The sequence below is a fragment of the Podarcis erhardii genome (assembly GCF_964252035.2).
Source record: "Podarcis erhardii genome assembly, chromosome: Z".
In the NCBI taxonomy this organism is placed as follows: domain Eukaryota; kingdom Metazoa; phylum Chordata; class Lepidosauria; order Squamata; family Lacertidae; genus Podarcis; species Podarcis erhardii.
Genome location: NC_138504.1, coordinates 44,545,696 through 44,570,109, shown reverse-complemented (window position 1 = coordinate 44,570,109; position 24,414 = coordinate 44,545,696). Strand labels below are relative to the sequence as shown.

General features: G+C 42.7%; 1 protein-coding gene across 2 annotated transcripts in view; it reads left to right on the top strand.

The window, feature by feature from the left end:
• Positions 1–24,414, top strand: part of ASTN2 (astrotactin 2) — a 658,777-nt gene that overhangs the window by 129,662 nt on the left and 504,701 nt on the right. For both annotated transcript variants that reach the window (XM_081847443.1, XM_081847444.1), the window contains exon 2: positions 19,227–19,414. In XM_081847443.1, the coding sequence (XP_081703569.1) occupies positions 19,227–19,414 (188 nt within the window). The remainder of the gene's footprint in view (positions 1–19,226; positions 19,415–24,414) is intronic.

The window sequence follows — 24,414 nt, the reverse complement described above, 5'->3', positions numbered from 1 at the left end:
AAAAGCTGAAAGACCAATACTCTAGATCATAGGCCTACTGACCCCTTTTCAGAAAAAAGGATTACTCAGTGCACCCCTGGAAATCTACCTTCTTTAAGTGTAGGGGCAGGTCTGGCGCTGTAGCCCTCCTGCCTTTGGCCAAATAGGCAGGCAAGCTGTGATCCACTTTCCATTCCTGAGTGAAGCTGAAATGGTTCACCCAAGCCCTGGAAAACCCCTTGCCTGCAGCAGGATCACCAGATCCAGGGGAGGTGTCATGGCTGTCCTGCAAAAGCACCCGAACTGGCGGTAAATGGCACTACACAACAGATAAAACATGTACAAACGGTTTTTCAATAGTTTCTTCTTTCTTTATGTTTCCACTGCCCCCTTGTTTTTATTCAACACCTGAGGCTGCTCTAGATGGAAGTGGGTGAATGAGCTGGTTGTAAATTGTGATTAATGTTGCCTGGATTTTTTTGTGTTCGCACCAGATGCTTGCTTTGCAACAAATTGTTGGCTGGGGGTTAGCTACGTGTGTTATGGGTATGATTGTTGGGAATGAACAGGAGTGAAATTTGTATGTGGAAGGATGTGCTTGGGAGATGCTGCCTTGCAGGGCTGCCAACTTAGAATAAAATATTGAGGGACCCATGTAAACACCGCCTTTCATTGATCACAAGACGCGGCATACCCATCTTCTTGGGGGGGGTGGCCCCTCAAATACTGTATTGGAGGGGGGCAAGGGGACCTTGGCCCCTAGGGTTTGCCTCCTATGCTGCCTTGTGTGTAGCGCAAAGTGTAGGTGCAGCGTTTACCTTTGTTTAGTTATTAATAATAACAAAATTAATAATAAGTTAGTTACTAATTTATTTAATAATTAATAATAACAAGTTAATAATATTAAAATTTGTTTTACATAATTAATAATTAATAATAAATTAATAATAATTCGTACATGGAATTTTTATCAAAATACTTCTGCCTGTGCAATGGAACTCGCCCTCCTCCTCACATGCCTCTTGTCTTCCCTAATCTGCCCCAGAGAGTTGGGGGAACCACCAGAACATATTTTGAGGTAGTGGGGGCAGGCAGATGAGACACACAGGAGGAAGGAAAAGCTCCTTTGTGCAAGGGAAGCCCTTGTACAGTGTTACCGCAGGTTAAGAACTTAATTCGTTCTGGAGGTCCGCTCTTAACCTGAAACTGTTCTTAACCTGAGGTACCACTTTAGCTACTAGGGCCTCCTGCTGCCACCGCACAATTTCTGTTCTCATCCTGAAGCAAAGTTCTTAACCCGAGGTACTATTTCTGGGGTAGTGGAGTCTGTAACCTGAAGCGTCTGTAACCCGAGGTACCACTGTCAGTTAATTTCCCTTTGATATTTACATGAATATATATATAGTTTTCTTGCTAATTATTTGCTCTTAAATTCGTTCACCATCTCTCTTGGAGCAAAACACTGGCCTCTAAATGTGGATCTTCATCATACTTTGCATTAGATTTTTATTTGTAATTATATCTTGTTATTTTTGATGCTTTAAAATTATTATTATTAAATGCAAATTGGTGTAAAATTGATTAAAGTAAAATAAATGAATAACTGATTAAAATCATCAGTTAAAAGAAAAGAAACACAGGAAAACAGATAAAGAAACCATTTTGGTGTTCTTTTAAAGTCTTAGCAAGTGCAATGCCCAATGGAACCAGGAACCAGATGGCTGCTGTTAGGAAGTGTCAGTCAGATTAAAAATGGGGAGTGAAGAGAGCAAGGATAGAACCTGCACAGGCTGCACATTTCCCTGTTCTGCTGATCAATGATCCTGCATGCATTTTGTAATAACAGGATGGATTCATCTTTAACTTCCTATGCAAGTTAAAAATAAAAATAGATAAATAAAAATTTGGAGGCCATTCCCACCTACCAGCGTTGTGATTGGAATGAACAAACAAATAAACAAATGGTTTGCAAGTGTGGATCTCAAGGGCAACAACTAGTTTGTATTGCAGAATTTTGTGTGTATGAGGGCCTGTAACTTGTCACACCGTTGATATAACAACAGCAGCAGCAGCAGCATCAACAACAACAGTATAACACATCTAAATACCATTTCCATTGGTGCTTAAATATTATAAAGTCAGAAATAAACATGATCATCCTCATTATTACAGTGGAGCTGAGAGAAAGTATTTATCCCCCCACCTTTCCTCCAAAGGGTTCAAGGTGGTACACATGGTTCTCCCTCTCCTCATTTAATCCCTATAAACAACCCTGTGAGGTGGGCAGGGACATAACTAGGGGCTAACCAGGTTGTCCCCCACCAAAGGCACAGACTCAGAGGGATGCAAATATGGCACCATTCTGCCTCTCTGCCCATGCCACACTTCACTGCTCTGGGCAGCTGGGCAAGGTGCACATGCTCCCCAGGGCGCTTCGGCAGGGGAATCCAGTTGCCGGCAATGACATCCCTGTAGGGCCCCCTCCCTGCTTGGTAGTGGCACTATTAGCTCCTTCCCAAGGGTGCAAGAAATGGGGAGGGGGGTTTTGCGCCAATACATCTCATTGACAAGGGTGCAAGGGAGCCTAGGTATACCTCTGAAGGTAAATTAAGCTGAGAGATAGTCGCTGGCCCAAGGTCATCAAGTGAACTTCATGAGTGGGGACTTGAGCCATGGTTTCCCAGGTCCTAGTCCAGTACTCTAACCACTACACTACACTGCCTACGTCTCCCTAGTGAATTTGTGGCAGAGGTGAGATTTAAATTGGCTGTAGTTCAGAATATTGGTTATCCAGCTGAGTACATATAGGATATCAGCCAGATCAGAGGTTTCTGGGACCTACAAGACCAATGTTGAGTTTAATCTCTCTCTCTCTCTCTCTCTCTTCCCTGTGTGTGTGAGAGAGAGAGGGGAGGGGGGCGACACAGAGACCAATTGCCTGCTCTAGGCTACTTGCAATATCAGTTTTTTATTCATGAGCATTATAAAAAATATATGCTCACATGCTTCATGCACAATTACATTCAGAGAGAGAAAAGCGATCTATTGTATAGGTGGGAGGTGTGGAAAGTTCCTGGCTCTTGCTAAGGGATGCTTAAGATGATTGTGCCACCTGCACATTAGGAAGCCACTTCCACAAACTCCTGCTCCCACTCCATTTGTTTAAATTTATGGCCTTACGCTGCTGCTTTTTTTTTCTTTGCATGGACTCAATTCTCTTTCATCTTCCGTTTTTTTTTTTTTTTCTGTAGATCACGTTTAGCTTGGTAATCATACTGGGAAAAGGAGGGTAGTAAGGGAGGACAGACCGAAGTGTGGGTTGCTATTCACATGAGGAAGATTTTCCCCCAAGAAAAATAAGCTGAATAACTTATTTTAATAATGACCTTGAGAAATTAAATAAAAAGACAATAAGCATGGTAGATTAGAAAGAACAAGCCAATTAAAAACAAAACATGCTCTGCAAAATTCTGTGACAGATAAAAGTGCCCTGCAACCTTGACAGTAAGAGATGAATACTAACATGATTTTGCAAGGACCACACATGGCTGTGGGTTTTTAAAAGCCTTCTGAATTTTTAAAGAGTTGTAGGCTATTTTAGAAAAAGTAGAAAGGTGAAAAGGCTATCTCACTCCTTTTTATTTTTATGTTTTCAGTTAAACAACTGCTTGGGAAGGGATGTGAGGAGGAGAAAACCATACTGAGTTTGCCTGCAGCTGGAAGGCATGGAACAACATTTCTCCAACTTTAATATCTGCTGTTTCATTTTATATTCATCATGTCAGCATAATCTGCTTTTATGGGAATAGTCTTGGTTCCCGACCAAATGCATTTAAGCCCTTTTGCTTTTAAGTTTGATTGTAATGCTACTTGAAAATTTCAATGAAATGTTTATATTTAAGGACTGTAGAAATGGCAGAGAGAAAATGGAATTGCAAAATCAATCAGAAAGCATCTTGCTCTTGTGTGCGTATGTCTCTCTGTTTCCTTGTCTCTCTGACCTTTCTTGTGAGCAGACAACTGAATGGCTGGCTGGAAACGTCTTCCCTGCTTGTTCTTCAGGGACATATTTGTACAATGTGCTGGAAGCAAAATGGGCTTCTTGAGCACAATTCTTCTGCATTTAGAAGGAGAGTGTGGTGTTCAGAAAATTTTTACTCAGAGTAGACCCACTGAAATTAATTGACCTAATTCAGTCATGTTCATTAATTTCAGTGAGTCTACTTTGAGTAAAAATTAGTTGCCACCCAATCTACCTGCAAAGGGATAGCGGTCCCTTGCCTTTGGGGGGAGGGTCGCCAATTCAGCAGGAACAGAAGAATCTTAAATATATTAGCTCCTAAGCAAGCACTGATTATTGTATTGTATTGTGTTGTCATATATCATATCATAATCTCGTAATGCAGTTTTCAGTGATGAGTGCACTTCAGTCAGATGTGAAGATATGAATTTCTTGGCAGGCCTTGGGAAAGTAAAGCAAATTTCCTGCTTTTTTAGCATTCTTCTGTAACACAGGGATGTATCCCACTAAGGCTGGATCAAAGAAGCTTTTCAGTTAAACACGTTGTGAACTTTGTATGAGAAACTGGGTTGGCAAAAGTGGAACTCCACAGTGCCATTTGCACAGTGTTAGAATGCCTAAACAACGGATATAAAGCACTTTTTCATTGCCAATGTAGCTGAGTCCTAAGTTCTACTCAGGTGGAGGCCATGGCTTGGTGAGAGAGCATCTGCTTTGCATTCAGAAGGTCTCAGGTTCAATTGTTGGCACCTCCAGATCGGGCTGAGAGAGACTCCTGTCTGAAACTCAGTAGAGTGGCCACCAGCCAGTGTAAGCAATGCTGAACTAAATGGACCAAGTGGTCTGACTATGTATAATTTAAATGGGTATATTCTAAGAACAAACATTGGGTATTTACAACCCAAAATGTTGGTCATGTTATGGTGCACATATGCATTATTTATTTATTAAATTTATATCCTGCCTTTCCTCCCCAAGGAACTGTGGTGGCAAGTACACAAATCGTTATACAAATGGATTATGTAAAAAGAGTTCCAGTGCAGATTCCCCTTTAAGGTTGCAGTTCCCAGCATCTGCTATGGTGGAGTTGTGCTTGAAAATTCGACCACTAATGCACTTTCCAAAATAAATATATTGAGGAACAAGATAGGGTTTTAGATGTGTTTAGAGGGACAACAAACAATCAAGAGAGCTTACCCAAATAGAGGTGATGGTTTCCAGATGAACAGGCTGCCTGGGTAGGTAATTAGCTGTTGTGGTTCCCACCAATCCACAATAATCTTGGAAACATTAGGCTAACATTAGAGAACCCTTGTGTGTACAAAGCAGTCTGCCCAACCTGACTGCTGACTGTTCTAATCTTATTTTGCATTCCAAGGCGGAGAAGAATTTCTGGGTAAATGACCCTCAATTCATAATGTGTCTGAGCATTACAAGCTGGCCAAATTTTCATTTTGAACTTTGACAGTGTTGCTACTTACCAAGGAATATTAAATAGCTAAGCCAATTTCTTCTGTTCACACTTGCACCTCACCCCACATGAATTGTATGCTTTTTCTTTCTTTATAATAAAATAGTTTGGTATAAAACATGCTCCCCCCCCCAACAAAATCTTGATAAAGGGCTGTATCAGACTATGTTCTCCTTAAAGTGCACCCTCTGGAATCAGCGGACCCTAGATGTGTACATTAATTCCAGTGGGTCTGCTCTGAGTAACATTGGATACAACTCAAAATTGGAAGGTGTCAACTTAAAAACAACTTCTGGATCTCCAGTGGAAAAGCCTTAGTTAGTCTAAGGGAAATTCACAGATCTGGGAAATTTCAGAGAAGAGAGGCATGTTCTAGATTTGTCTGGTTCTAATTTGGGTGTTGCTAGTGTGCTGCCCTTAAGATTTTGTTGGACGCCCATCAACACTAGCCAAGATGGTCAGTGGTCAGGGATGGCGGGAGCTGCAGTCTAGTAAAATATTGAGGGCACCATTTTGGCTATCCCTGTTCTAACTGGACAGTGTTGGTCATCAAGTCTTAAGTACATGTGACTCACATGGATACTGTGAGGACAGAACAGGAATACAGTTTTTTAACCTGCCTTTAAGCTCTTACCTATTCTTCTAAATACATTTAATACTAACATCACATTACATTGTGCTTGGCACTGCAGTTCATATTTGGGGTTGTGTGGTGTCATATTTGTGTGATGTCAGCTATTCTGTGAAGCCAAGAGTGTGACAGTTTTAATTGCATTGTGGTGCCATCTGACAGGGCAAATTGGAGAGAAGTCTTTTGGCTTGCTAACTACAGAAATCTGAGTGTGCATACTTGCTCACTTAAGAACAGGCACTCACTTTCCTGCTTTGACACCATAACTACGCATGGGTTGTGCAATGCAGGGCTGCCAACTTGAATAAAATATTGGGATGGAGGCAGGTAAGCCCCACCCCACATAATCAATCACATGACACAGCACACACACAGCATCTGAACAGCAATAGCCATTAATTTTGAAGGGACCTGGCCCCTTCAAATATTTTATGGGGGGGGGGACCTCAGCCCCTAGGAATTAGCTCCTATGGTGCAATGTATACATGAGTAGCTTGGTTTAAAAATAATGACCCTTGGTCATCGCCGAGATTCTAGGATAAAAGCCAAGAGCTTCTCAGTCTCATGAATATTGTTCACATTTATATTTGCATAATATCATTAGCTGTAGTGATTGATTGCTATAGTTTAGAATGTAATTTGTTTCATAATTGCTAACTAGAATTTTTGTAATGGATGGATTTGTTCTACTAAATTAGTGGTTTTAATATTTGGCCAATATTTGGCCAATTGAGCAAGGGCTTTTCTTTAGAGTGGTCAAACACTGAACATTATAATATCACATTCTAAAGACCAGTGCAATAACATCTAAAGGAGTTGGTCATTCAAACTTTTGCTACCCCTTTTCCCAGGAGCTATGCAGTACAGCTGTCTTTCTTAACCTAAGACTTTTGATGTGGGTCCAAAGTGCCAGTGTCGCTGAGAAACAGTTCTTTTGTTGTTATTGTTGTTTTAGAGAGCAACTTTCAAATCCCTCTTCATCCATGAAGCTCACACTGTGAGTGGGAGTACGGGTTAACTACCATCACTCCAGGCTGTCTTTTACCATAAGGGTTTTTTGTGTGAGGGGGAGGGGGGAATAAGGGTTAGAGGAGTGGGTGTGTTTGCCTGAGCTTCTTGGAAGATGGTTGAGGAAATTTATAATTACTGTATTTTTCCGTTTATAACACACCCTCGTGTATAAGACACTTCCTATTTTGGGGGACTCAGAATTAAGAAAATGGGGGGAGATTGCCCCTGTGTGTAAGACTACACCCCCCTTTTTAACATTATTGTTTGGTAAAAAATCCTAGTCATATACACAGAAAAGTACGGTAAGTATAAGTAAAATAGGTCCTCGTGTACTAGCACAGGTTGAAGCTTGCACTGTGCAAGTGAATGGAGGCAAGCAAACCAGCCAAACCAATCCTTCCTTGTTAACTTTGCTGTTGCCTCCTCTGCTCACTCAGTTGCTTGGAACTCTATGGCTGCCAGGCGAGCTGTTATATGTAAGGCTGCACCAACCACATAAGCACAATGTTTGCAGCTTCTGTTCGCTTAGCTAGGATCCGAAGAGCAAGTGAAATGATAGAACTCTCACTTTCCAGTCAGGGCTACATACAGTGCTGTGAAAAATATATTTTATGTCTGGTTTAAGTCTAAAAGGTCTCGTATAGCAGAACAACTCTAGCCCTGCCCCATAGCAACAAAATCCCACTTCCTAACCTGAATTAGCTGTTTCATCAGTTATTAGCAGAACATCCACCAAGCTACTTAATGTCGTCTGTCAGCTACAATGGCATCTTTCTATTTAGCTGTCCCTATGTATGGGTTTCTCATATTGCCAGGGCATGACCTCAGTTTATATACAGTACTGTATTTCTTCCTTAGCAGGTGCATGGAATTCTAGGTCTCCTGATAGTACTGTTATTGCTATTGAGGTTCAGCTGAAGGGTTCTGTAGCAGTTGACAAACAGAAGTGATCTGAGCGGATTTCCATGGTGCTGTTCTCCCCCACGCCCTCTTAAAAATACAGATATTGGTTACATCACCTCTTATATACCTCATAAAAAAAGGTTTTTTATTTGAAGCTTTAGTGCTTTTTCAATGTTTCACTACCAAAGGTTATGGACTGTTTCTCTGTTGTCAGAACTAAAATGAACACATTTTTCAAAAGCAAAATGATTATTGTGTGTGTGAAATCTTGGGTGGATTAGCTTAACTTGTCCCACTGTTCAAACCTTTTTCACTTGTGCTCCTGTTTTCCCTCTCCTGTTTTGGAAGGTTTTTGTGGGAATGCTAGAAATTGCATTCTATCTACAAGTCATACTTCACCAGGAGAACATATTACACTCCACATTTTGGTTTCTGAGATAACTCAGCTTTTTCAGCTAGAAAAAAGAAGTAGTTAATTTATAGTTTCCAAATTGGAAAATAATGAACCATTTGGCCTAACCTTCTGTCCTGATGGCAGATGAATTTATACAAGGGATAAATTCAGGCATAATGGAAAGCCATGATTTGTTTGGCCAAACCATGGATTGTCTTAATGTCTGAACCTAACTCTGCCCGCAAACTGTGATTTGTTTTGAGACTAACAGTCCAAGACATCAAAGTTGAAGGTCATTTGTAAACCACGCTTCCTGCTGTGGCTTGCTGTTCATAACTGAATTCACATATCATTAAGCCATAGTTATTTATTATAATACTTTATTTTGTAAGATTTTTTTTAAACCCACCCTTCATCATGAGATCAGGCTACATTGAATATGCAGTTTTAAAAGCAAATGTAAGCAATACAATAAATCATGTAAAATTCATCTAAATGGAGCAGAATAAAATAAATTCTGTAAAAGAAGTGGATCCCACAAAACAAGGTACCTTACCTGTCAAAGGTCAAGGTAAGAAGGTGTGCCTACTGCGTACAGCAGGAGATGTACAATAAAGATGCTAGATGCACCTCAGTAGGAAGTTCCACAGTTTAAGGACTGTCACAGAAAAAGCCTTCTCCTATGCTGCCATTTTTAGGTGAATTGCCTCCCTCTGCAGACAAGGTTTGTAGGGATGTTTGGATATTTGGGGCCTAAATCATTTAGGGATTTAAACACTAATGTGAGCACCTTGAATTGTATCTGGAAATGAATGGGCAATCAGTGCAGCTACTTTAAAACAGGGATTACAGTGGTGCCTCGCAAGACGAAATTAATCCGTTCCGTGAGGCTCTTCGTATAGCGGTTTTTTGTCTTGCGAAGCAAGCCCATTGACAGCTTAGCGCTATTAGCGGTTTAGCGGCTTTTAGCGATCAGCTGTTAAGCGGCTTATCAGCGGAACAGCTGATAAGCGGCTTAGCGGCTTAGGAAAGGGGGGGGAGGGAAAAAACCCCGCAGGAACTCGCAAGACATTTTCGTCTTGCAAAGCAAGCCCATAGGGAAATTCGTTTTGCGAAGCGCCTCCAAAACGGAAAACCCTTTCGTCTAGCGGGTTTTCCGTCTTGCGAGGCGTTCGTCTTGCGGGGCACCACTGTATATAGGCACTAAATGAAACCACAGCCACTAATCTGGCCATTGCATTTTGACCTGGTTGAAATTTCTGAATCATATTCGATGGCAGCCCCACAATAGTTGCAGTAATCCAGTCCAGAGGTTACTGGAGCATGAAATACAGTGAGTAACTCACTCCTGTCTAACAACAACAACAACAACAACAACAACAACAACAACAACAACAACAACAACACTTTATTTATACCCCGCCCATCTGGCTGGGTTTCCCCAGCCACTCTGGGCAGCTTCCAACAAAATATTAAAATACAATAGTCCTTCAGATATTAAAAGCTTCCCTAAGTAGGGCTGCCTTCAGATGTCTCCTGAAAGTCTCGTAGGCATTTTTTCCTTTGATATTTGGTGGGAGGGAGTTCCACAGGGCAGGCGCCACTACCGAGAAGGCCCTCTGCCTGGTTCCCTGTAACTGAAGGTCTGCAGCTGGTGAATCAGCCAGAGATGGAAGTGGGCAACCCTGGGCACTGAGGCCACCAAAAGCCTCCACTGACTGTGCTGGATCCGGGAGCACTTCCAAGCTACAGACCTCATCCTTCCAGGGGAGTTCATTCCCATCCAGAACAGGCCATCTCTCTACCTCCTTTACTAGTGAATGTGGAACAGATAACACCTCTGACTTTTCAAAAATTTGATATAATTTATTGGCTCACATCCAGCCCATCACTGCCTCCAAGCACTAGCCTAGCACTTTTGCCTCCTCTCCTGATTCAGATGGATAAAAAGGTTAGCATTGGGTGTCATCTGCATAATGGTGACACTTTACTCCAAATCTCCTGATGACAGCTCCCAGTGCTTTCGGGTAGGTGGGCAGTGAACTTCTGCACCTCAAAAAGATTCTGCACTGTGGAGATGGGGGTGGACTTAGAAATCTGTGAAGCCAACCTCTTAGCATATGGTGGGAGAGGCAAACAACTAGTTCAAGATCCTGGCTTGCCTGTCTAGAAGCTCAAACCATGGTTTTGCCAACACCTAAAGCATCTTGAGTGTATGTTTGCTGAGACTTCCCTTGAAAACCACAGAAGGCAATTTAATATCTTACCAAAGTACTTTATTCCACAATCTGGGTCTGGGGTACCTGATTAATTGCTTTCTCTTATATGTACGTTAAGGTCTTCCCTGAAGACTCTGCTCTATATGCCTCTACCAGCTGATACACTCTGTTCTCAGGAGAGAACATAACATATAAAAGAACCTGGATCAGGCCAAAGGTCCTTCAAGTCCAGCAACCTGATCTCACATAAGCCAACTACTGTAGGTTGCTCATGGGACGCCTGCAAGCAGGACCTGAATGCAACAGTGCTCTCCCCATCTGTGATTCCATGCAGCTTGCCCATCCCACTATTGTCCCCAGGCAAGGGTGTTTCTCCTGTCCAGCTTTTGGGATTTTACAATACAGATTTTTATTAATGAATTATTGCTGCTGATAGCTGTGTTGAGTTTTGCTTCTTTGGTGGTTCTTTTTATTGTGTCTTATTGGTGCTTACGGATACTTGTTTTGTTGTAGTTTAAACATTTCTTATTAGTTGCCTTGTATGACTTTGTAGATCAAAAGGCAAAGTACAAATATTTTAATAAGATTAAGTAGGAAGTTCTTTCACATATTTTCATAAATCTCTCCCCCTTTAGTTCAAAGCTCTTTCTGCTTGTTTGGCCTAGGAAAGCTTGGGCAATTGTTCCCCCTCTTGTTTCAGAGATTAAGAATCCGTGGATTCCCTTCTGATCATCATTATTCCTTTCTGCACAGCGTCTTGAGTCTTCTAGGTCCTGCATTATCTAATCAAATTATCTGTGGAAAAGTACAGTGTGTTCTAAATGAGATATTACAAAGGCAGAGTAGAACAGTATTATTAATCCCCAAGTCTTCGAAAATGATGCTTCTGTTGACAGAGCCCTGAATCTGACCCTCATGCCCAGCACATATTACCAATGGGACATTAACTATATTAAGCTTCCCTAATAATTCTTAATATGGATTTGTCTTTTTGCTGCCCATGCACCTCATGCTGACATTTTTCACTGAACTACCCAGTGTGACCCACAAGTTTTCTCTTGGGTACTCAATTCAGAGATTTGTAGTTATGGGGGATTGATTATAGTGAAAACAGCCACTAAGTATACAGTGGCAGTGTTAGAAAAGTTACTGTATTTTCCGTCCCATAGGACGCTCCGTCCCATAGGACGCACCTAGTTTTTGGGGGGGAAATAAAGGGGAAAAAAATTCCCTTTATTTCCCCCCCAAAAGCGGGTCAGGGAAACCGAACCAGGTCGAGGAACGGCGCTGCGCCTCCCTGCTGTCCCCCGAGCTTGTGGGGCTGGCCGATGTCTGCCTCAGGCGGCAGGCTGCTATCCACAGCGTGGGGAGCCCTGCGGGGAACTCCTGCAGGGCTCCCCATGCTGCGGATGTCTGTCCGGCGCGTGGGGCGCTCTGCTTCAGGGCGACCTGCCCGCCGGGAGGCAGGCTGCTATCCGCAGTGTGGGGAGCCCTGCGGGGAACTCTGCTTCAGAGCTCTGGGAAGCAGGCTGCTATTCGCAGCCTAGACATCCCTGCCGGACCTCCTGCAGGGCTGCCTAGGCTGCAGATGTCTTCCTGAAGCCTGGAGAGCGAGAGGGGTCGGTGCACACCGACCCCTCTCGCTCTCCAAGCTTCAGCGAAAGCCTCCATTCGCCCCATAGGACGCACCCAGATTTCCCCTTCATTTTTGGAGGGGAAAAAGTGCGTCCTATGGGGCAAAAAATACGGTAGTTCATGTTGAAACTTAGCTGTTTCAACAGAATGAAAATATACTCTAAAATACAACAAAATACCTCCCCCCCCCCCAACAGTCAGTATTGAGTTTCAGAAGATTTGCTCTAATGGCTAGCTATGCAGGCCAAATGTATTATGAAAGGGGTGCCACATTTCAAAAAGTGAAAATCCAGAAAGAACCGTTGTTGAGCAAAGTCTGAAAAAAATGAAGTTTTTGTGCTAAGGCAGATCACCAAAAACAACACTGCCAACATGGGTTGCCATATGTCCAGATATTCCTGGACGTTTAAGCGATTTCCACCCAGACACTGTTTCTGATGACTAATCCGGCTAGCTACGTCCGGGAAATTCCAGACGTATGGCAAACCCTATATTATGAGTAGGGGTTGGGGCACAAATGTGATCAAGGTTGCAGTTAAAGGCTAACATACCTAATCTACACATACTGAAACAATATGTGACATTGCCATCCTTTGAAATTAATACTTCTCTGAATTCTGTGCTGCAACTTTCTAATCAAATAGTGTGCAAAAATGCATATACTAGGCTAAAGTTTGCATAAAATGCATGTAATAATGAAAATGACATACACAGATGCATCATAATATGGAAACTCTAAAAGAGAAAATAAGCTTTGCAAAAATGTGTATATAAGGAGACATTTACACTAAAGTTTTGATGAATTTTCATAAAGACTTTTTAAAATTTACAAACTGATTTGGATAACTGAATGTCTTGGAAAATGAGAAACTGAAATTGACTGATTTGCCAATTCCCAACTATAGTTAATACCAAGGTCCATGTAAAAAAACGGTGCTTCAGTTTTCCTTTGTAATTAGGCAGAACTGAAATATCCTTTTGATGGGAGAAAGTCATTTTCACCTTGTTTTATCAGGGCGGGGGCGGTTTAACAGATAAATGATTTGTTCATTTTGTTCATTTTGTTCCACAAGCACACATTCTCTCCTGATGGAGGATGCAGTTTTGAGAAAAGCCTTCTCAGATTTTGGAAGGCATCATATCTGATGGTTTCCCAAAACACAGCAGACTCTGCAGTCCTGAGCAATGGCACTTACTCCCTAGTAAGTGTGGTTAGGAATGCAGCTTAAGTTTTCATTCAAGGAGCAACTTAAGAGTATTTAATCTCTATGTACTGGGAGATGTTTATTACAAGCACTATAGATTAAACATATTTATTGCTTTGCCCTGATTGAGCTGTCCTAGATGGATTTCAGCCAGGTGTGGGGAGTGTTGATTTATATTGGATGACTAGGTTGGAATACCAAGAAGACTTATCAGCAGTTTTTACAGCTTGTTCCAACAAGCGTAGTTTGGATAACCTTGGATCATTTTGATTTCTTATCAGAATCCAGTCCTTAATACCTTTTAGTAACCAAGCAAAGCTAAGAAGCCTTAGCAACCAAAGGTGCTTGCTTTGTGGCTTCTCCGGCATATAAAACTACTGTCCCCTGTGGAAGAGGTAAAGGGGCATTTAAAGGTTTTCTTGAACTATCTGGATGTCCTTAGTCTTGTCCAGAACCCTCAATTCTTCCCCGAAAAGTAGAATTCTGGAAAATAGTAATATAGTATGCATTGGATGTAAGAATTCCCAATGTAATGTAAGCATGCCCAAACCACGTCCCTAAATATTTAAAGGAAGTCATTTGTTCTGAAGTGTTTCCATCCAGTTGAAATGAGGGGGATAGTGCCAAAGGCCCTGAATGCTTCCTTGTAATTCTGCAGTTGCCAGCATGGTGCCTATGAGCACAACAACAGCCACAAGCACCTCTCCGGTACCCATGAAACCTTTGAGCTCACTCGCTGCCTATTTAGCATGAGGTTGTGAGGACCCCCTTTTGAACAGTAGTGATGAAGCAGGAAAGAGCATTGTTTTCTGCCACATTGCCTTTCAACTCCATGAAGTGACCTGGAGTGAAAAAAATTCTCTGGCTATTTCCCCCAATGCCCCACACCCCAAACTTTGCTATGGTAAGGTTTCCCTTTTTTCAATCCACTACTAACAGTGAAGGGATACTAATTAGACAAGCTTTGCAGTTCCGAAACTTTCTACCTCCAGGATCTGCTTGAGAGGTGACAATTAGTATAGCAGGTAGATGCAAAGTTTGTCCTAATCAGTTAGCAGTTACTAGAAACATTTTCCATTACTACCTAATCCATCTTTGAAGACTGCCAAATTCTTTGCCATAACAATATCTTTGTTACAACAAGGAGTTCTATAGCTTAAATTTCCTATAGGTAAGTCCATACATTGACCCTGGACTTAGCCTTCCTATTTTAGGCTCTAAAGTGGGGAAGGGTTCTTTTATATTTCCCCCTCCCTTGCCCAAAGATGCCATTCAAAGTAGTTGTCATCATCTCCTGTCATTCCTTGACATACCCTCCAACATTTTTTCTGATGAAAATAGGGACGTCCCATTCCATAATGAAAATTTTACTACAGTGGTACCTTGGTTTTCGAACGTCTTGGAAGTTGAACATTTCGGTTTTTGAATGCTTTTCTGAAGTCAAACATGCCATGCAGCTTCCGTATTGAGTTTTCCGTAAGTAAATGCTTCCGGTTTTTTAATGTTTTGGAAGTCAAACGGTCTTCCAGAACAGATTACGTTTGAAAACCGAGGTACCACTGTATTTATACCCCACACATCTTACTGGGTTGCCCCAGCTACCCTAGCAGCTTCCAACGTAACTCCATACCCTTCAACATTTCTCTAATGAAAATAGGAACATTCTAAGGAAAAGCAGGACATTCCAGGATCAAATCATAAACCCGGATGGCTTCTCTAAATCAGGGATGCCCTTGGGAAAAATGGACAATTGGAGGGTCTTCCTTTCCTGCTTCTCCTTTCACACTCAACTTGTGCCCTACTCCACTTCCAGGCTGCATGTGCATCCATCCTTCCTTCTTGTACATGCACCTACAGCAGACTTCTTCTTGTATATTTGTTCTTTCTGTTCCTAGTTAGTTGGTTTGAAACGACCTTTTCTCTCTCTAATTCTACTCCTGGCCTGCTCCAGCCTTAAACCTCAGAGGAAGGAGACTTCCATTCCCCATAACTTTCCTTTTCTTCCTTAACTTTCCTTTTCCTCATAACTTCCCTTTTCTGCCTTGTTCTGGCAGAGGCTTGTGATGTGGCCAGGGTGCAGGTGGGCAAGTGAGGTGGCATTTAGCAGGCTGCAGCACTGATGCTCCCCATTTGGGAAGCAGAACGCTGCACCACAGTGCCCATTGGGTTCTGTCTCTGCCATGAACTTCCTTAGCCACAACATTTGAGAAACTGTGACCCAGCCATGAGGTCTCCTGTCTTCATTCTGTGTGTGCCACTTGGTTGTTCTCCATATTTTCTTCACAATTTCAGAGTCTGCTGTCTACTGCTATCAGTATTAATATTTAATGCTTGTTTAGCATCATTCACATCCTAGACGCCACACAGAAAGCAGCAGTAATACAGTCCCTGCCCACAGGGCTTACTGTCTTTATTAAACATACGAAACAGGAAGGGGGGGGGTGGAGAGAGCGAGAGAGAGTGGGAGGGAAATGGTAATGAAAAGCCTGAACGATGAAGAGTCAGAAGTGTTGCAGTGGGTAGTGTAGTGCCTAGGAAATGCTTTTCAAAACAAACGGATGTTCAGGAATGACTCAGGAGACCAATGCAGTTTGATGTAGGCAAGTTCTAAATGTGTATCTATGAGTAGCGTTGGATGGATCACTGTATTTCTGCTACGTCAGTTTCTGCGTGTTCATTCATAAGTCCGTAATGACCCGTTCCTACAGTACTCTGAGGTAAAATCAACACGAGGTTATTTTGTCCTAAATTTTGCAGTTTTTTTTGCATTTTGGCATGTTATTTGGGTTGAGGATTGTATTGTGAGCTTTTGTGAAGTGCAGAATTGGAAGGACAATTATATTCTGGCCCAGGTATTATATTGGCACATGTGATATCTGTTGACTCACTTAAAAGCTTTCAAGGAAGATTGAATACACATTTTTAATAAACAAGCAAACAAAGCATTGTTAATTTATCAGGGAAGAGCATGTGTCCTGCATGCAGAAGGTCTCATGTTCAATTCCTGGCATCTTTAGGCAGGACTGGGAGAGATTTCCCATCTGAAACCCTGGGGAACTGCTTCCAGTCCAGTCGATGTGCACAGTACTGCGGTAGATGACCCTGTGGGTTTGATTCAGTATAAGGCAGCTACCTATGTTGCTGTTGTTGATAGGCGTTTATTCCCCAGCTCTCCTGAAGTATTCAGATAGGACCATTAGATGGAAGTTTGTGTTTCCTGTCCTTGTTCCTGGTTGGATAATGAGCGACCTGGGCCACTAACTGTCCTCGTTGGGGATTCAAGTGGCAATGCCTCTGTCTTGGATATGTCGATAGAATAATTAGCAAAGTGCTGAGTAAGGGAGTTTGCAATAATGGTTTAACCTTGTCTCTGTCAAGGGGGAAAACAGCAGCTGGGTATTCAGGCAGCTATAGAACAGTGGGAATTTTGTGAGGGGGTGGAGGGGGATAAGTCTGATGGACAGGTAAGCTAATCTCCACGCAAAGGGTTTCACTTTCTAGATAGGGTCTGCTTTGCCTGTTCATATCTGTTCCACCAGCTTAAACTCACATCAGCTATCTTTTCAGTACTGCAAAATGGGGAGTTTGTGCTGGGGGCCAGTGTTGTAGAAAGGAAAATGAACTTACGTGGAGCAGAAAACCTCTCTTGCGCAGAGGGGCATACGAGTCCTTGACACGAGCAGAATTTTAAAATACTGAAGTCTGTAGCTGTTGGCTACAATCTTTCCAAGAGCAGTTACTGCATATCTTAATTCTGAAGCCAGGGGCAAGCCCCTTTTAAGACTAGAAGATTGTGCATGGCTGCTCCTTTTGCTTGTATTCATGAGTATCTTTCAGAAATGGTGTAGGATCTTTCAGTTTCAGCTCATTTTGGGTAGCTGAGCCTAAGCAGGTTGAGTGTTTTATGTTCTGCTGTTGGCAATGTTTGTACTAGTTTTAATTTGCTGTTATTTGGAAGAGGTTTTGCGTGCAGTGTATACGTGTTTATCACCAGGAGCTTCTGAGATACGAGTGGCCTAATAAAGTTGCATCAAATTGAATAACCTAAAATTTGGGCAACTGGCCCAGGGTCACCAAACCATCTGGGGTTCAATTCTAAGGGTCGAAGCCAGACATTGTGAATGACTTGCTTCTCATTATATAAGGATTTGAAATGGTTTTCCTGTCTTAATAGCCTGTGGCTTGATTAAGATATAATGGGAATCCATGTTTTCCTGCTATGTCAGGTGTTGGGAACCTTTGGCCCTCCAAATTTTCCTGAACTACAACATCCATCAACCTTGGCCATTGACCATGCTTGCTGGGGCTGATGGGAGTTGTAGTTCAGGAACATTTGGAGGGACAAAGTTTCCCCATAATTGTGCCATGTGAATGAGCTGTAGTGAGCCTTGGACTCAGTGTGCTCCTCCTTCTCACTTCTCTTTCATGGCTGCAAAGAGAAGACCTGAAGCATTCATTTCTGACAGGCCACTGTTCTCCCTGCCATCCAAAGGAGTTTGTTTATCTAGTGATCTGAAACCACTGTTTTATCCTGGTTTATTCTCACTAAAATTAGAATTTAAACAAACAGTTCCTGAGCTTGGGCACAGGATGTACCTAGGGGTTGGTCAGGTTGGCCACTGCCAAGGGCGCAGGCCTGGGTGGGGGCACAAAAATTGTGCTTCTCCACACTGGCTCATAGTGATTCGGAGTCCACCCTGGGCTGCTCCTCCACTGCTCTGGGCAAGGCATGCAGGCTCCTCTGTTCACCTCAGTGTAGGAATCCAGTTGCTGGCATAAGCCATCACTGCAGCAGAGTGGGCACTGATTTGTAGGAGAAGGAAAAGGGAAGAGGAAGAGGTGGGAGGTGAAAGGGAAAGCAGTGAGCAGAAGGAGGGAGGCAGAAAGGCAGACAGACAGACCAACAGAGGGGGGGGGGAGGAGAGGAGGAGCAGAGCAACCAAACTCCAATGGCTCTGGGATGCAAAAGGCAACAAAATGCAAACTTTTTAAATTTCTGGTCCATGATCTCTCCCAGCTTTGGAGGCGTTAGGTACGCCTCTGCTTGTACATTGCAGGAAACTCAAGCTTTGTTTGAAACCAGAATCAACAATCTTTGTATGAAGCTTTGAAAGAGAAAGAGATAATGGGTGGGAGTGTGGCATTCACACTCCTTATTCATGTAGCGGGAAATCATAATATCCCATTATGTGTGAACTTGGCCACAGGGTGGGCAGGATCCCCCTGCCTTTTTCCCAGAAGGTCCATAATGCAGAGGGCTTCACTGGACACCTTTGCTGTGAAAGATGTTGCAGACTTCCCTAACCTAATGCCTTCCAGGTATTTCAGACTACAACTCACATCAACTCTAGCTTGCACGGCCAACAGATGGAGTGTTGCAAATTGTAGAAGAAAACATCTGTAGAGCACCAGGTTGAGGAAGGCATGATAAGGGCATGATAAGAGCTGTTCAACAGTGGAATGAGCAACCTTGGAAGGTGGTGGGCTTTTATTGGAGGTTTTTAAGCAAAGGTTGGATGACTATCTGACAGGGATTCTTTAGCTGTGATTCCTGCATTCTAGGGAGTTGGACCAGAAAATCCTTGGGAATCCTTTCAAACTCTGCAATTATATGATATTTTGAGCAGTTACATGCAGTTACATAATCTTTAAGCTTGGATACTGTTGAGAATGGGAGTTGCTGAGAGAGACCCAGGAAGAAGCCCTTTTCAACAGTATCTAAATATACTGAACAACTCTTTGTTTATGTTCTTGCAGAGATGTCCGGAACGGTTTCTGACATTTCCTTGGTACACTGGAAGCAGCAGTGGCTGGAAAATGGCACCCTCTATTTCCATGTCTCTATGAGCAGTGCTGAACAGCTCTCTAGGAACACACCGCCGACCCTGCAGGAGCCATCAGAGATTGTGGAGGAACAGATGCATATTCTCCACATCTCCGTCATGGTGAGTGACCACCATTCTCCCCTTTACCATCTCAAAGACACCCCTCTTTTATTGTCACCCTCCTCATTCAGCTTCTTCTGCAAAAGAATAATAGAATCATAGAGTTGGGAGGGACCATGAAGGTCATCTAGTCCAAGCCCCTACAATATGCATCTGTCCCTCATTGGGATCAAACCTGCAGACTTGGTGTTATCAGCACCATGCTGATTACTGACCAACTGCTCTATCTATGGTCATAAGTGGATTTGATTTATGTATATATCCATATATCCACACCTGTATCTTTATTCACACTGCTTTTCTGCATAAGTTACAGCCTTGCTATAAAACCACAGCAAAATACAATGGAAGCAAGCAGGCATGACAGGTTAAAATGATATTCAGATAAAAACATCTACCCAGCAAAGGCAAAATGACTGCTGGAATAGTAATAGTAATAATAATAACACCTTCATACACCAGCAGAAAACAGCAGGAGAAGGTGGATAGCTAAACTTCAGTGGGGGGAAGGTGTTCCACAAGTTGGGTGCCACCACAGAGAATGCCCTCCCTAGTTACTGCCAACTACTCTTCCACCACAGGGAACAGAGGAGGGCTTCTCTGCCAGATCATAGGCAGCAGTCAGGTTAGCCTGGGAGGAGGGCTATTTGGGGTTATTTCTTTGTAAAGGGAATATGCCTTGAGCAGTGAATGCTGGTCTATCAGAATTAACTGCCCCATAATAATAATAATAATAATAATAATAATAATAATAATAATAATAATTTATTATTTGTACCCCGCCCATCTGGCTGGGTTTCCAACAAAGATGAAAGATACACTAAAATGTCACATATTAAAAACTTCCCTGAACAGGGCTGCCTTCAGATGTCTTCTGAATGTCAGGTAGATGTTTATCACTTTGACATCTGGTGGTAGGGCGTTCCACAGGGCGGGCGCCACTACGGAGAAGGCCCTCTGCCTGGTTCCCTGTAACTTGGCCTCTCGCAGTGAGGGAACCGCCAGAAGGCCCTCGGAGCTGGACCTCAGTGTCCGGGCAGAACGGACCTCATTCTGCCCTCAGCCAGCCCCTATGTGCCTGACTTCTTGCTTATGACTAACCCAGGGAGTGGACCTGACTGACCCTGACTGGGTCAGCTTCCTTCTCATTGTAGAATGCAGCAAGAGGCCAAACCAAATGAGGATTAGTTGCCTCTGCTTGTTATTGGTTTTGTCCCCACCTATCCTTGGTGCCTGTGCTTTCTGCCTTACCAGTCCCAAGGGACATCAGCTGCCTCTGGCCTTGAGTATATTCATGATTAAACTCCACTGCTCTTAAAAGTTCCAGGCTGGTCCACTGCCTCTGGGTACTGTGTAGCCAAATTTCCTTTTTAAATTATTTGACAAGAGCAGCAAAGTGTGGCCTGGGGGAGTTTGGAGGGATGTTCTCTCTAGGGCAAGGGTAAATGCTAGATGACAAATAGGGTGACAACTTCAACATGCCTTTGTTGTCATTATCTCTTGTATAACTCAAAACATGTGAATTGAAGACTTCAGTGCTGTCAGAAGAGCATGGCTTTTCTATGCTATATTCAGTCAGATAAAGACAAAGCAATGGGACAACATATACTGTAGCTTGATGCTTTTTAAAGTTTGATCACACTCATCAAGCAGGTATCAGCAGCACAGTGGTATTTGGGGGGGGGTTGTTTTTTGCTGTTTGCACTGAGAAAGCAAATCTGTTATTGCAGCACCCTGCAAATCGAAGCTTTATCACTTCAAGGCTTTTTGTTGTTAAGGCTTTTTTAAAAGCTGCCGCTTGCCACTGTGCAGACTTTCTGGGACTGAGAAGAGAGACTTCTGGAATAGTAGTCTCTTCAGAGAGAAGGCAAGGGGGAGACACAGGTGATGTCTGAACTCCTCTCACCTGTATAAGATGCTCATGATGGGTAGCTTTGTGATAACCTATCCAAGGAACAGTAATTGATTCCACCTTAACTTCAGCTGTAAATTGCCACAGTTCTGCTTGCACAGCTGCTGTAGTGGGGATTAAACCACTGTTATTTCTTTTTCTTTTTTGCTTTTGCCAAGAAGAGTAGTGCCGGTGTTGTGGTACCTGTGTTGAGTATAGAGTTCTTTCTATAATTTTTTATTTTTGCATGTTTTAGTTTGGGGGAAGGGCAAGGAGGTTGTGATGGTGGGAAGAACGTGATAGAGGCATATAATGTTATGCATTGTGTGGATAAAGCAGATTGGGATATGTTTTTCTTCCTCACTTGGGACAGATAAAAGGAAGTACTTCACACATCACTGAACTGAACTGTGTAGTTTACTTCTACCAACTTGCAAGGCTTTAAAAGTGGATTCAACAAATTTATTGAGAATAAGGCTGTCAGCAGCTACTAGTCATAATGGCTATGAACATCAGCTGCTGGGAATTGCAACTGGGGAGAGCACTGTTGCATTCAAGCCCTGCTTTCATGCTTCCTGTGAATGTCTGCTTGGCTATTTTAGGATCAGGATGCTGGACCATGTCAGGCCTTTGACCTGCTCCAACATTATGAAAGTGGGGGGTCCATTTCCCCTTTTTGCTGCCACCTTTTGTTTCTGGTGTTGGCAGGGATTGTGTCTGCAGGTGGAGTGAACAAAACTTGTAAGGAGCTTTGAGTGCATACTAAACCCGGCTCTCTATGTTTGCATATAAGTGAAAATGAAATTAATCTTTCCAGCTGTAGCATCTGTAGGAGCTGTAGATACAATATCATACAAGTGCCTTTTTATTTATGTAAGTGCTTTAATGAACCGCTTAGAGCAGTGGTTTTCAACCTTTTTGAGTCCTTGGCTCCCTTGACCAACCACGTTCTTTTTGTAGCTCACCTGTGGGATATAGGGAATCTCCACTTACAGGTTCCATTTTGGGCCACACTGTATGTCACTGGGACACACATAAGTGGGAATTTTTCCGTTTCACCCTTGCCCCACGCCATTCCGTCCCTGCCCATTTTCAGCATAGTTTTTGGTGCGCATGTAAGTGGGAACACACAAAAATACATTGTATTAAGACTTTAAGAGGAGGCTGCTAGGAGAGCAGAAAAGGCAGCAGAGGGTGAAATGCAAGTATTTGCTGTACAAAAGACTGATAAGTATAATTTTAAAAATAAAACTGATTTTCAAGGTGCAGGCAAAAGAGATAAAACTAGATGCTTCTTGTGTGGGAAAATAGGACATTTTGCACAGAATTGTACAAAACAAAGTGGCACTAATAAAGAAAAGTTCCAGGGTGGTGGCAGAAAGCAAACTTAAAATGCATTTGCACTTCCATTAGAACTATCTAGCAATCTCAAGTTAGAGGAAAACTGATGCTGTTGACAGTAACTCTTCTAGATGGTTAATAGATTCAGGAGCTTCAATGCACATGACATGTGATGCTGACTTTTTTCAGAGTTAAATGAAAACCCATCAGAGACAGTTACAATCGCAAATGGCCATAGATTATCTGTGCAAAGAAAAGGAGCAGGTGTGTTGCTTAAGTGTGTTGCAGGCGGAGAAACTATTTGTAACGAAGTGAGAAATATAGTTTACTTGCCAGAATTAACAGACAGTTTGCCGAGTGTGTCAACTCTGATTAAGCACGTATTTAATGTAAATTTTAATCGCAACAGATGTGCAATTACCAGAGATGGAATTTTGTATGCACAAGGTTTTGAAAATAATGGACACAGGTCAAGAAAGAGCAAATATGGTCAAGAAGAATTCAAGTGCAACCAGTATCCCAGAAAATGGCGTAGCAGAGAGAAAGAATTACTTTCTAATGGAGATGGTCAGATGTATGCTGGCACAGTCTAATCTATCATTTGAATATTGGGGTGAGGCAGTGATGAAAGCAACATATTTGCAGAACAGACTGCTAATAAAAGCTACAAATAGAACAGCATTTGAACTTTGGTTTGGAAGAGTACCAAACATCAGTCACGTTAGAGTTTTGGATCAAAAGTGTTTGCATATGTGCCAGCACAAAGACATACCAAACTTAGCAAAATAAAAACAGTATTAAGGGTTTTTTCCACTGCAGTGGAGGGTGTGTGTGCTATGTCCCATTTATGCAGTTGGGGTGGCACTTGCCCTTCATCTGACAGGAAATGCACTGCTTGGGGGAGATACAAAAAAATGGGGTGTTGAGGGTCAGTTGGGGAGGGAGCGAGAAAAGTCCCTGTTTTCATCTAAGGAACATTGGAGGGTATGGGAATCTGAAACGTGTCTGGGAGATGGTGAGGAAGAGGAAGAGGACGATGACAGGGAGAGAGAGAGAGAGATGCAGGAAGATAAGGGCTATAAGTGAATCAAAGGAAGGGAAGGAAGGATAGACTGCTGCTGCTCTCCTGAACATCCCTCAAGTCTTCCCAGGGAGCCAAGGATCACTGGTTGAAAACCATGGACTTAGAGGAAAGTATTATTACACCAAGGCCATGGGGCTACTGGTAAAATTGTGGCATGGGCCTGAATTGCAGCGAAAGCATGGGTGTTTGGGGTGAGGGAATGCAAGTTCAATCCTCCTGTATGCTTTTTTAAATATATATTTTTTATGAAGTGGGGAATTGCTTCTATTCTTAAGGCACAACTATGCTTGAGGGTTAGATGAATTGGCCCAGGTCTGAATTAAACTCTGTAAAGTGGTGGGGGTGGGGCTGTAAAGTGTATAATGGCCTGGTCTGCCTGGCCTGATAAGCCCAGAATATTCCTTACTGTCACTGCATGAAAATGCTGGTTCCTAGTGAGGGATTCACTCCCAATTTGCTCCTCTAAGGCATGGTTTAGCTTAATGTGTTGTCTAAACCTGGGATCAAAGTTAAGGTTTCTCTACTTCAGCACAATCTGTAACCATAGGACAACATACCCTCCAAGTGCCATGATTTGACTGAGACAATCACAGAAAAACATGAGCTATCACAGATTTGTCCCTTGGTCCCTAATGTCCCGAATTGAGTGGGGCTCCTAGAAACAAACTCCTTCCCAACAGGACA